Consider the following 14,308-nt stretch of genomic DNA (forward strand, 5'->3'; position numbering starts at 1 on the left):
AGATGACCTCTAACAACAGGTGACCTCTAACAACAGGTGATTAGACTATAGGTGACCTCTAACAACGTGTGATTAGGCTACAGGTGACCTCTAACAACAGGTGATTAGGCTACAGGTGACCTCTAACAGCCTCTATCACCTGATGTTTACTGTGTTGGTACTGTGTGGAACACATTTGATGGGGGGGGTACTTGATCCTCTCTCTCTCTCTCTCTCTCTCTCTCTCTCTCTCTCTCTCTCTCCTCTCACCTTGTCTCCCGCTCTCAATGTCCTCCTCCTTCACCCCACCCTCTCCCCTCTCTTTCCCTCACCCACCCTGTCCCTCTCCCCTCCCCTCCCTCTCTCTCCCCTCACCACCCTGTCCTCTCCCTCCTCCCTCTCTCCCTCACCCCTCCCTCACCCCTCCCCTCCCTCCCTCTCTCCCTCACCCCCCCTCCCTCACCCCCCTCCCTCCCTCACCCTCCTGAAGAATCGGGTCTTTGTAGTTTGTCTTTAACGAGGGAGCGTCTGTTTTGAACCAGACAACAGAGAGCCAGGTACCTCAGAGCCACCTGTGTCAGGACCAGGTACCTCAGAGCCACCTGTGTCCAGGACCAGGTACCTGGGGCTCACCTGTGTCAGAGCCAGGTACCGCCAGGAGCCACCTGTGTCCAGGACCAGGTACCTCCAGAACCCACCTGTGTCAGGACCAGGTACCGCAAGAACCACCTGTGTCAGAACCAGGTACCGCAAGAACCACCTGTGTCAGAACCAGGTACCGCCAGAGCCACCTGTGTCAGAACCAGGTACCGCCAGAGCCACCTGTGTGAGGACGAAGAGCCAGCTAGAGCCACCTGTAGAGCGCGGGGTGGTCCATCCCCTTTAGCGATCAATGGTCTGGTGGGCCACGAGGACTGGCTCTCTGGCTGTTGGTTCGTGCGTCGGTTTCGGGGGTTGGCGGGGCTCTGTTGACACCCCACCCCCCTCCGCCACGCTCACGGGGTTATTATGTTCAAATTCCCTTTAATTGGAGTCGTGAGAATGCATTTAAATGGCTTCAAAATCACACAGGGACTTGAACCGTAGTTGAATGTCTTTCGTATTCCGTCCGAGTTACGGTTAGGAGAGGAAATTAACTAAAGGGTGATTGAGAGTCAGGAACCAAGGCCGCTGTCTGGCTCAACTCTCACCGTATGGTATGTCGACAACACCTAATATAGCCAATGTTAAAAGAGTTAAAAGAGCCTTTAAATTTAGGAATATAACGACTAGGTAAATTATAAAACAATTATAAAAGATGATTACAATTAAGATAAACAATAAAATAGTCCACTCTAAGAAATGTCGATAGTATAGGAAGTTGTATAAGCGGGAGATGTTGTAACAAAAACAGAATAGCATCATCAACCTGGCACCAACCGGGTCTTCTCCACTACTTGAATCCTTATTAATTATTTCATTATTTTCCTTCAGTTTAAAAGATTTACTTAGAGTTTCGTACCGATATTTAAGTTAGTGGTTAGTTTAGTGTTAATTAGATTAGTTAGTGATTAGTGTAAGGGTGAGTCAAATTTTTGTACTGCCCAGAATTTGTCCAGTAGTGTCATAATATTGCCCCTCCCCTTGTCTTTCTCCCTCCCTCCCTCCCTCCCTCCCTCTTTCTCCCTTCCTCTCTCTCTCTCTCTCTCTGTCTTTTCTCCCTCCCTCCCTCTTCCTTAACTCCCTCAGTACTCCAACACAAAGGAACCACCTCAGTAGACGGTCGATGGATATTGAATAGGTTCACGCACACACACACACACACTCACACACTCACACACTCACTCTCTGAATAGCTTTGCTGTGTGTGTGTGTGTGTGTGTGTGTGTGTGTGTGTACGCCTAATAACTCGCTGCTTGTTGCTAGTAATAATTAGTCTTGCATGTTACCAAAATGTACATCCAAAATTGACCACCGGTTGTACAATTAAATCAACCCATTTTGTACACCGTAATTGACTTAGGTTGTACACTGAAAGCTACCATGATTGCCCAGCGGAATGTACTAAAGTTTTAAGCTTGAATAAATTACCATGTAAAATTACAGCTCGAGGTAGAACATAAGAATGGAGGAAACTGCAGCGGGCCTGTTGACTCATACTGGGCCTATTGACTCATACTGGGCCTATTGACTCATACCGGGCCTATTGACTCATACTGGGCAGTCCCATTTACACCCAACCCCTATCGCTCATATATGATTCTTGCTTTTATTATAATTATTATTATTATTATTATTATTATTATTATTATTATTATTATTATTATTAAAATATTGTTATTAGTATTGTTATTATTATTATTATTATTATTATTATTATTATTATTATTATTATTATTATTATTATTAAAATTACATAACAGCTCAAATGAAGAGAGACTATGATGGTGGCAGCGAACGTTTCCATAACAACAAGAAAAGTTTCCATGACAACTTGAAACGTTTCCATGACAACTTGAAACGTTTCCATGACAACAAGAAAAGTTTCCATAACAACAAGAAAAGTTTCCATGACAACTTGAAACGTTTCCATGACAACAAGAAAAGTTTCCATGACAACAAGAAAAGTTTCCGTGACAACAAGAAAAGTTTCCATGACAAGAAAAGTTTTATTACGATTTTTATTTTTTCCTATGATGACAGCGGAGGTTTTATTTGTTTTATTCTAAAGAAAATAAAGTTTTTTCCCACATCCGTCTATTCGTCCGTCCGTCCGTCCGTCCCTCGTGAAGGACTATGCTGACGTCATTGCCTCAAATCCATCCTCTACCCTGACCTCACCTGATAATTAAGGTCAGGTTGGGTTTGGTTAGGATCTGGTTTGGTTTGGTTAGGTTTGGTTATTATACCCAGCTAATGAATGTTTAAACTGACTTAACTATCATAGATCACTCTTGTCTCTGCAGTAGAGGATGTAAATGGTGGTGGTATTTGTAAATTGAAAAAGAAAATGTAAAAGAATTAAAATCCTTTATAAATTAATAATCAAAGTTTGTAAATGGAAAAACAAATACAGGAAGTTGTAAATTGAATTGATTTTTTAGGTGATGTAAATAGAAGACAAATGCACGTCGCAAAATATCGAATTGGATTTCATTTACTTTATACATTTTACTTGTTCTTTTGTTTTTTATATATACTTTTATTCACTCATTTAGTTACTTATACATTTTACTTGATGTTCTTTTGTTTTTATAGATATTTTTATTTACTCATTTAGTTACTTATACATTTTACTTGATGTTCTTTTGTTTTTTTATATATACTTTTATTTACTCATTTAGTTACTTATACATTTTACTTGATGTTCTTTTGTTTTTATAGATATTTTTATTTACTCATTTAGTTACTTATACATTTTACTTGACGTTCCTTTGTTTTTTATATATATACTTTTATTTACTCATTTAGTTACTTATACATTTGACTTGACGTTCCTTTGTTTTTATATAGATACTTTTATTTACTGTGTTTATCTTTAGGTTTTAATTCACACGACGGGAGCAGATGATCGCCACAACAGGCAGAAAGCAAGCAAACGAAAGAGCTCTCGGGTGGCGGGCGTAGTTGAGGTGTTTTGTTTTTTATTTTAATGTTTTTGTTGTGGAGTGAAGGGTTTGACGCCTCACACCTGACGTATATTCTGGCCCATGTGTAATTGTTGGAGGGACAAGTGACAGATACTGTTTGTTGTTGTGTGTGTGTGAGAGAGAGATGACAAAGGGAAAATATGAGAGACGAAAACGAGCAGACAAAGGCAGACAGACACACAGACAGACAGGCAGACAGACAGACACACACACAGACAGACAGACACACAGGCAGACAGACACACAGACAGACAGGCAGACAGACAGGAAAACCTACTGTACATTATATTATTTATGGCCTTAAATGTGTAATATAAAGCCTCATAAAACAGTTGAAGTGTTTTATGGAAGGAACAAAAAAAACAGAGCCTTTGTTACCGTACTGAAATGTGTGTGTGTGTGTGTGTGTGTTAATTCTTTATGGATCTTATAATGGATCTTCTCTCTCTCTCTCTCTCTCTCTCTCTCTCTCTCTCTCTCTCTCTCTCTCTCTCTCTCTGCTTTCTTTCAACTTTCTCTAAAACTTTCCCCACCTCTGAGGTTTAATGTGGTTTACTTGAAGAATATAAACTTGTTTTTGTTTTAAGAGTTGATGGTGAAGACTTAAAACAACAAGAGGGTTTAATTGTTTTATTATTATTATTATTATTGTTATTATTATTATTATTATTGTTATTATTATTATTATTATTATTATTGTTATTATTATTATTATTATTATTGTTATTATTATTATTATTATTGTTATTATTGTTATTATTGTTATTATTGTTATTATTATTATTATTATTATTATTATTATTATTATTATTATTATTATTGTTATTAATTGTTATTATTATTATTATTATCATTATTATTATTATTATTATTATTATTATTATTATTATTATTATTATTGCTATCTCTTTGTTCGTTTTTCCTGGGGGAGAGTTGGTTAGGTTAGGTTAGGTTAGGTTAGGTTAGGTTAGGTTAGGTTAACATTAAAATACACTAGCCTTAGGGGGGTCTAATCTTCACATGAATCATTATTATATCCTAACTCTCCACCTATCTCTTGTGGCCCAACACTATTTCAGGGTTGTTTAAATTTTTCTGAACGTGAGGCTTTAACCCGTCCGTAATCAGCTTATCATACAGCTTATTACACGATAGCTTATCAGACGACAGCTTATTACACGACAGCTTATCAGACGACAGCTTATTACACGACAGCTTATCAGACGACAGCTTATTACACGACAGCTTATCAGACAGCCACCTAAGGACATGATTCATAAAGCCTCGTACGTTAAAAATCACGGACGGATGCGTAAAATTAACTAATTTTTACGATACTAAGTTGGTTAGGTTAGGTTAGGGTTAGGGTTAGGTTAGGTTAGGTTAGGCTAGGTTAGGTTAGGCTAGGTTAGGTTAGGTTAGGTTAGGTTAAGATTAGGTTAGGTTAGGTTAGGCTAGGTTAGGCTACAGAGTTAGAGTTAAAAGATTAAGATTAGGTTAGGATAGGTTAGGTTAGGTTAGGCTAGGTTAGGTTAGGTTAGGTTAGGTTAGGTTAGGTTAGGTTAGGTTAGGTTAGGTTGGTTTATCTATGATATTAAAGAGAGAATCTGATTGGTTCTTAAGTTAAATTCTGTCTCCTCTCTTCCTTCCTTCTGATGGGGTCTTGAGAGAGAGAGAATATTACAACACGCACACAGGTACACACACACACACACACACACACACACACACACACACAAGAAATTCCTAAAGATTTTTACTGATGGTCCAAGTTTATATTGGTCGTATTACTAGTCCATTATAAACACATTAAACTGGGCCTCCACTTCCTCCTTCTCCTCCTGCTCTTCCTCCTCCTGCTCCTCCTCTTCCTCCTCTTCCTCCTCCCTCCTCCTCCTCCTCCTCCTTCTCCTCCTCCTCCAGTGGACGTCATGTTTCAGTCACTTAGCGGGCTCACTCTCCCACACACACAGGCTCCCCCTCACCACACCAGAATCCCACACACTCTCTCCACCCAGGCTCCCCTCCCACCACACCCAGGCTCCACCTCTCCCACACCCGGGTTCCACACACTCACCACACCCAGGCTCCACACACATTCACCACACCCAGGCTCCCACACTCATCACCCGGGCTCCACCTCTCTCTCCCACCCAGGCTCCACACCTCCACCACACCCAGGCTCCACACACTCTCCACACAGGCTCCCACACACTCTCCACACCCGGGATCCACACACTCTCCACACCCGGGCTCCACACTCCCTCCCCGGGCTCCACACCTCCCACCACACCGGGCCCCCCTCCACACCGGGCTCCACACACTCCCACCACGGGCTCACACCTCCACCCGGGCTCACACACCTCCACACCCAGGCTCCACACACTCACACACCCGGGCTCCACATTCACCAGGCTCCACCTCTCCACCCAGGCTCCACACACTCTCCACACCAGGCTCCCACACTCATCACCAGGCTCCCTCCCACCACACCCAGGCTCCCCACACTCCACCACACAGGCTCACACTCTCACCACACCCAGGCTCCACACACTCCCCACACCCGGGCTCCACACACTCTCTTAAAAGTTCCTATATTGAATTTTCCTCGTAACTGGACAGGTGTGTTGACAGGTGTGTTGACAGGTGTGTGTTGTTGTTGACTTAAGGTAAAACACAAAAGGAAAGTAATCATCTCAGAATAGCATAAAAATCACACACTGAGACTCTACCTAACTAAGTAACTAAGATATATTATATAAAGAATGACATGACTGTATTTACTGGCAGATATGAATGTAGTTAACATGACGACTTCAGTTAAAACATAAAATAATAATAATAATAATAGTAATAATAATAATAATAATAATAATAATAACAACAATAATAATAATAATAGTAATAATAATAATAATAATAATAATAATAATAATAATAATAATAATAATAATAAAAATAAACTATCTACAAAATTGTGTTGAAAGACTGTAACACAATGCTCGAAGGCTTTTGACAACACTCCCGAGACAACAGGAGTCACAAGTGTTCATTGTGGCAGCCATCGACCCCCCCTCCCCCCTTCCCCCCCCTCCCCTTCCCCCCTCCCCTCCCCCAGTGATGATACTTTTTTGGGCGAGGGAAATTTATTGTTCACAGCGACGCCCACAACACTTTCATGTCTCACGCCCACAACCCTTTCATGTCTCACGCCCACAACCGTTCATGCCTCACGCCCACAACCGTTCATGTCTCACGTCCACAACCGTTCGTGTCTCACGCCCACAACCGTTCATGTCCGCCCACAACCGTTCAAGCCGCCCTCACGCCTAACCGTTCGTGTCTCACGCCCTAACCGTTCATGCCTCCGCCCACAACCGTTCATGTCTCCGCCCACAACCGTTCATGCCTCACGCCCACAACCGTTCATGTCTCACGCCCACAACCGTTCATGTCTCACGCCCACAACCGTTCATGTCTCACGCCCACAACCGTTCATGTCTCATATTAGAAGATTTTTTCCTCACATCAAAAGAAACATGACAAACATTCCAACTTTTTTTAATAATTTTAGAGAAAAAAAAATGAAATTACGTCTGACTGTCGCCTGGGTAGCTGATGACGTCACTCGAGGGATGGAGAAGGAGTGTTGCCAGTGAGACATCTCTGCCTTTTACCTCAGGCTAGATAAGTTCTCTCAGTTCATATGTTAGATGCTGTGCTAGTGCCTTCTATTAGGGGGAGTATCGCTTAACCTGATTGGTTCAGCGATCTTCATCTCCTTATCTACTATTGGCTGGGTTTCCGGCTCTGTGCCTTGATTGGCCAATAATCTGATTGGTCTTTGGTACTTCGTTAAGGGCGCATTGCTTAACTTGATTCGTTGTTCGATTCTTTGTGTATCACCTCCTATTGGTTGTGTTTCTAACTCTGTGCCTTGATTGGTCGACGTAGATTTATCTCCATGATGTAATTGGTCCTTGTTGGGTCATTAAGGGCGTGTCCCGTTACTGGATTGGTTCCTTCGATCCTCATCCCCCAAAACCTGTGAGTTGTATTGGTCGTCGTGTTCTCGCCTTTGATTGGCTGTCTTTCGATCCTCATCCCCCAAAACCTGTGAGTTGTATTGGTCGTCGTGTTCTCGCCTTTGATTGGCTGTCTTCCATTAACTACTTCCCATGATTGGTCCGTCGTCTAGGCCGAGAGGACCAATGCCGTGTGTCCTTTTTGTCGACTAACTTGTGTCGTGGTCTAGTGATGAAAATATTTGAATGAATCCCACAAAAGTTTCCCCATTAGAGAGTACCAGGGACTCTCTTGACCTTTGACCCAACCTTTGACCCAACCTAACCTAACCTCGGTCTCATTAAGGTTATTGCTGAAGGTTTATTAATTTTGTCACGGTTCATTCCAGTATAGTTCCTGGTTTAGCCGCTAGGGGGGGGGGGGTTAGATATGTAAATGTATAATGCATAAATGGTCATTATATCTTGGTTATTATTCACCCTATCCCTTTTATACTGCATTCATGTTTTTCATTCACTAAATCTGAACCACTTCGGATACTCTCGATGTGATTCATACTTTAACACCAGATGGCAGTGTGTGTGTGTGTGTGTGTTTGTGTGTGTGTGTGTGTGTGTGTGTGTGTGTGTGTGTGTGTGTGTGTGTGTGTTTGCTACACAGGGCAGCACCATTACTGCTGGAGGTGTTATGTTGACCAGGTTGCAGGGAGGGGAGCCTGCGCCCCCCCACCCCCTCACTGTGTCAACACTTACTTACACCTCTATAACATTACCTTAGCTACACAACCCTCACCTCTCTCCCTCAATTCCACCTCTCCATCCCTCATCCCTCCTTCCTCTCATCCACACCTGCCCTGAGTGTCAGGTGTGGTGGACTGCGGAAGACTGCAGAGACACACACACACACACACACACACACACACCTCTGACCCTACACACGTGGTCCTCCCTCCTCCCAGGCTACACCCCCTCCTCCTCCAGGCTACACCCCCTCTCCCTCCAGGCTACACCCCTCCCTCCAGGCTACACCCCTCCCTCCAGGCTACACCCCTCCCTCCTCCAGGCTACACCTCCTCCAGCACCCTCCAGGCTACACCCACCCTCCCTCACATTTGTCAGGAAGGATCAACGTGTCGAACGCAGCCCTGATTGTCTCTCTTGCTGGTCGACTGATTCTTCTCCGCCTCATCTTCTTATTCTTCCTCCTCCTCCAGGTAACAGGTCTGGTCTGGTCTGGTCTGGTCTGGTCTGGTCTGGTCTGGTCTGGTCTGGTCTGGTCACATCGGACAGGAAATCACTGTCTTGTCGGCTTCCTGGTGCATAAGAGTCGCGTTAAACCTCTTAGAAATTAGTTCATCCTTCTGTCTCCCTTCAGGCTACGTGGGTGTCTTGAAGTCCCAGTCGTGCCCCTTGAGGTCGACCTCCAACCTCTCCGGAGAGTGAGGATGAGAGATAAGGTCTTGTATAGAAGGCCACGAGCCGCGGCCCCTCTGAGACTATTAGCAGCGGTGCGTTGTGTTCCAGGTGACTTATGTCTATTATGGAGGAGGTCACGGTCAGGTGTGTGTGTGTGTGTGTGTGTGTGTGTTATGTACGTCACAGAGGCTCAGACCCGGTAGCCCATTAGCCCTGGTTCCATTAACCCCCTGTCGAAATGGTTAGGTTAATTTGGAGTTTGTTTACATCTGCGTCACTACACACCCGACGTTTATATTCATAGACAAGTTTAACGCGTCTCTTGGTTACAGAAGAAGAGACTCCAGGTTCATCAACAAGTGCTTCTTAAGGTCGAGTTTTTCACACATAAGTCCCCTCTCCCCCTTCACCCCCTTCATCCCTCAACCCCTTCATCCCTCACCCCTTCACCCCCAACCCTCTCACCCCCTCACCCCCCCTCACCCCCCCGGCGTGATAGCGTCCTAATGGTGCACTCTAAAATATTTAACTCTCACCCCTTCACCCCCAACCCTCTCACCCCCTCACCCCCCCTCACCCCCCCGGCGTGATAGCGTCCTAATGGTGCACTCTAAAATATTTAACTCTTAAAGCGAAGGACCAGCTGGACGAAGGCATCTGGACACATCACAACACCTCTCAGCCTCGCCCACAACACCGTCAGCCTCTCCCACACCCCGTCGGCCTACACCCCCGTCAGCCTCTCACACCCCCCCCCGTCAGCCTACACATCCCCGTCAGCCTACACACACCCCGTCAGCCTACACACACCACTTGCAGATCTTTGTCGCTTACAGGAACACAGGCACCAGATGTGTACAGTCCTGTCGTCAGAAAGCAGTTTGCGTGAGGCGTAGTTGTATATATATATATATATATATATATATATATATATATATCTCTCTCTCTGGCATTATCTAACCCTTATCGTTAATGGCTGAGTACTTTTAGAGGCTGACCGACTTCTGTTATTCCTCCGTCGTGGAAATTCGTATGGATGAATAATTCTTCTTCTTTAACGGACAGAATTTATAGGAATTAAATTCTTTCTTTACCTCAACGGTCAGTCAGAGTAAACAAGACTGTAACCTGCCCGCAAACACGTGGGTTTTTTGGATGGGAGGGGTGGGGTGGGATGATGGGGGAGGGGGTAATGATAGGGGGGGGGGGGCCTCAGGTATTAATTAAAAGATCTGCAGAATGAGACGTAAAAGTAAGAGCCAGTCATTTAAGTTACATACATACATACATACATACATACATACATACATACATACATACATACATACATACATACATACATACATACATATATTAATCATTTTCATTTTTTTATTTTCTTCTGTGTTTCTTTCTCCCTCACAGAACACATAGTGAGGGTGGGGATAAAGTCGGCCGTGGGCGTGGTGGTGCTTCCTCCCGCCCACGCCGCCCACCTCCACGCCCCTTACGGGTACACCCTCACCCTCACCCCACTCCTAGCCTCACCTCACGCCATCCAGGGGGTCACCTACACGCCCCTCAGTGACGGGGTAGGGGTGTCACCACGCCCTCACCAGGATCCCCACGCCTTGTCCTCCACGCCCCCTAGTGGTGATGGGACGGCGCGGGGGAGGATGAGAAGGTCCTTGGTGAGGAGTCTCCTTCCTCAGCGCCAGTTGGAGGAGGAGGAGGTGGAGGAGGAGGAGGAGGAGGTAGAGGAGGAGGAGGAGGAGGAAGACGGCTGCTCCTCGACCTATGTGGAGATCACTGACTCCCTCTCAACCTGGGTCACCTGCGCCTCCAAGCATGGTACGTGTGTCTGTCTGTCTGTCTGTCTGTTTGTCTGTCTATCTGTCTATCTGTCTGTCTGTCGGTCTGTGTTGGGTGATGGTAGACTCTGTCATTCTACATAACTCCGTCACACACACACACACACACACACACACACACACACACACACACACACACACACACACACTTCCTCACCGCCACAAACTAAGATTTAATGTGGCCTCACCAATGCCCTGACTTCACGCACCATTTTCTCCAGAACTCCCGGAAAACCTTTTGTATTTCTAGTAAAGTTCCGGTACAGTGTCTAGTAGTTGGGTTCCAGTACAGTGTCTTGTAAGTTGGGTTCCCGGTACAGTGTCTTATGTAAGTTGGGTTCCCAGTACAGTGTCTTGTAAGTTGGGTTCCCAGTACAGTGTCTTATAAGTTGGGTTCCCGGTACAGTGTCTTATAAGTTGGGTTCCCGGTACAGTGTGTCTTGTAAAAGTTGGGTTCCAGTACAGTGTCTTGTAGTCGGTTTCCGGTAATGGTGTGGTACTGTGGTGTTGTGGTAGTGTAGTGGTGGTGTGGTAGTACTGTGGTGTTGTGGTAGTGTAGTGGTGGTTTGGTGCTGTGGTGCTCCCTCTACCACAGCAAAGTCGTCAAAATACCTTATCCGTGTTACTCTTGGACCCTCCTCCTCCTCCCCTCCTCCCTACCCCCTCCTCCTACCCCGCTCCCTCCTACCCCTCCCTCTCCTCTCTCACTACCCCACTACTTCTCATCTAGTTCTCCCTCACCCACCTTCTCATCGTGTGTGTGTGTGAGAGGAGCATTCCCCTCCTCTTGTCGTGTCTACTTCCAATTAACCTGATACTATACGCCACTTTGTTTACATTCCCTGTGTGACGTCATCAACAATCTAGTGACGTCATTAACAATCCCCACGTGACGTCATGAACCACACCTGCGTTAATTAAGGTATCCAGGAAGCCGACCACTGTGTATATTATGTGGATAATGCTCGGTGGATTAGGTGGATAATGCTCGGTGGATTAGGTGGATAATGCTCGGTGGACAGAGAGAATAGACTACTCACACCCTTATGCTCGGGGACCTGAATCATTAACCTGTCTACCCACACGGTGTCGGGCAGGACGGGACGGGGCGGGGCGGGGCGGGGCGGGGCAGAGGCAGCGAGGCAGGAGCTTTAGTGGTATATCACGCGATGGTTATGTTAGGTGGGCGTTTTATCAGTATAATATTGGGGCAGAACTCTCACTACATGGTGTTGTATTTACACATGAACGTGCGTACAAGGTGTCGAGTTATTAGGAACCCCCAAAACGTACATTATGTGTGTGTGTGTGTGTGTGTGTGTGTGTGTTTTTCAATGGACAGCAGTCATGGCGACCTGTGGGGTAATGGTCAGCATGCTCGCCTCTCAAGCGAGTGGACCCGGGTTCGATCCCCAGGCAGGGTGAAACTATGGGCAAGTTTCTTTACGCCATTTGCCTCTGTCTACCCAGCAGTAATTGGGGACCTGGATGTTAATAGATTTGTGGATCGTGTTCCGGGGTAATGGTTAGCCTGTGCAGTTGGCGAGTTGTCCGGTCTTCTCGGACTATTCTTTGACACTGGAAGGTGTGCTGGTGATAGAGTGTGTCCTGGAAGGTGTGATGGTGATAGAGTGTGTCCTGGAAGGTGTGCTGGTGATAGAGTGTGTCCTGGAAGGTGTGATGGTGATAGAGTGTGTCCTGGAAGGTGTGATGGTGACAGAGTGTGTCCTGGAAGGTGTGATGGTGATAGTGTGTGTCCTGGAAGGTGTGATGGTGATAGTGTGTGTCCTGGAAGGTGTGATGGTGATAGTGTGTGTCCTGGAAGGTGTGATGGTGATAGTGTGTGTCTGGAAGGTGGTGTGGTGATAGAGTGTGTCCTGGAAGGTGGTGATGGTGATAGAGTGTGTCCTGGAAGGTGTGCTGGTGATAGTGTGTGTCCTGGAAGGTGTGCTGGTGATAGGGTGTGTCCTGGAAGGTGTGATGGTGATAGAGTGTGTCCTGGAAGGTGTGATGGTGATAGAGTGTGTCCTGGAAGGTGTGATGGTGATAGAGTGTGTCCTGGAAGGTGTGATGGTGATAGAGTCTGTCCTGGAAGGTGTGCTGGTGATAGTGTGTGTCCTGGAAGATGTGATGGTGACAGAGTGTGTCCTGGAAGGTGTGATGGTGATAGTGTGTGTCCTGGAAGGTGTGATGGTGATAGAGTGTGTCCTGGAAGGTGTGATGGTGATAGTCTGTCCTGGAAGGGGTGTTGGTGATAGAGTGTGTCCTGGAAGGGGGTGATATAGAGGGTACCACCACCACCACCACCATTTTGTCTGGTGTGATTGTGAAATGATTAAAGACTGAGGACTAAAGAGAAGTGGATATACACGCACACACACACACACACACACACACACACACACACACACACAAAATGCAACTGAACGAGACTTTTAAAAAACATCTTTTATCTAAGTTTGTCCCGGGCACCAACTCCCATCACAGACCATCGCTCGCTGTAAGTTTCAAAGCTCAGATTACTTAAAGTTTCGTACAGTAATAAATCCTAAATAAAGGGGCGTGATAATGGCGCCTGAAACAAATTGAGACTCTACTTGGGTGCCATTATTTAACATGGGGCAAAATTTATGGAGGGAATTTTAACACAATACCGAGGTTCTTATGTTAAATTGTCCTGTTAACTAAATGATTTAAGAGCTCTTTTAATCTTGTCATTTTAACTATTACGTAAAGGAAAATTTACCGTCAAGTTTTACCGTCTAGTTTTACCGTCAATTTTACCGTCAAGTTTTACCGTCAATTTTACCGTCTAGTTTTACCGTCAAGTTTTACCGTCAAGTTTTACCGTCAAGTTTTACCGTCAAGTTTTACCGTCAAGTTTGAATGACTCGAGAAAATATGTTAGCGGATGTAATGGCGGCGACAATGAACCTAGTCTTGAGCGGTAAGATACGTCCCTCTTATGTTGCGGTCGGGAAAGAGTGTAGAGGTGGTGATCTGCAGGGATGGGTAGGAGTGAGGGATAGGTGGTCGGAGGAAGGGGTGAGAGTAGGAATAGAGTGGGGAGGATGTGGGAGGGAGGGGGGTGATGTGTCCTTGGTCTGGTATTAACTCTTTGTTTTTTGCCCCCAGAGCGGATATGTCGTGACGGTGTACCATTGCTATTTATGACTAAAGAGTTGAAGTAGCCAGGCATAAACCACAACCTAACCTAACCTGATCTAACTAACCTAACCCCATACGCTAGTCTCCACTACACATGCGCCTGTGCCACCACCATAACTCTCATCCAACAATAAATTAGGAACAAGAGCTGAATCTGGGTGAATCTGGGGTGAATCTGAGGGAATCTGGGGTGAATCTGGGGTGAATCAGGGGTGAATCTGGGGTGAATCTAGGTTGAATC

The 14,308-nt window shown here is 45.4% G+C and overlaps 1 protein-coding gene across 1 annotated transcript in view; it reads left to right on the plus strand.

The window, feature by feature from the left end:
- Positions 1–2,386: 2,386 nt before the first annotated feature.
- Positions 2,387–14,308, plus strand: part of LOC121871305 — a 135,767-nt gene continuing 123,845 nt past the window's right edge. The window contains 2 exon segments of the mRNA XM_042373524.1: positions 2,387–2,624; positions 10,802–10,879. Of these exon segments, the coding sequence (XP_042229458.1) occupies positions 2,387–2,624; positions 10,802–10,879 (316 nt within the window).

This window comes from Homarus americanus, unplaced genomic scaffold (genome assembly GCF_018991925.1).
Source record: "Homarus americanus isolate GMGI-L3 unplaced genomic scaffold, GMGI_Hamer_2.0 scaffold45698, whole genome shotgun sequence".
Taxonomy (NCBI): Eukaryota; Metazoa; Arthropoda; class Malacostraca; order Decapoda; family Nephropidae; genus Homarus; species Homarus americanus.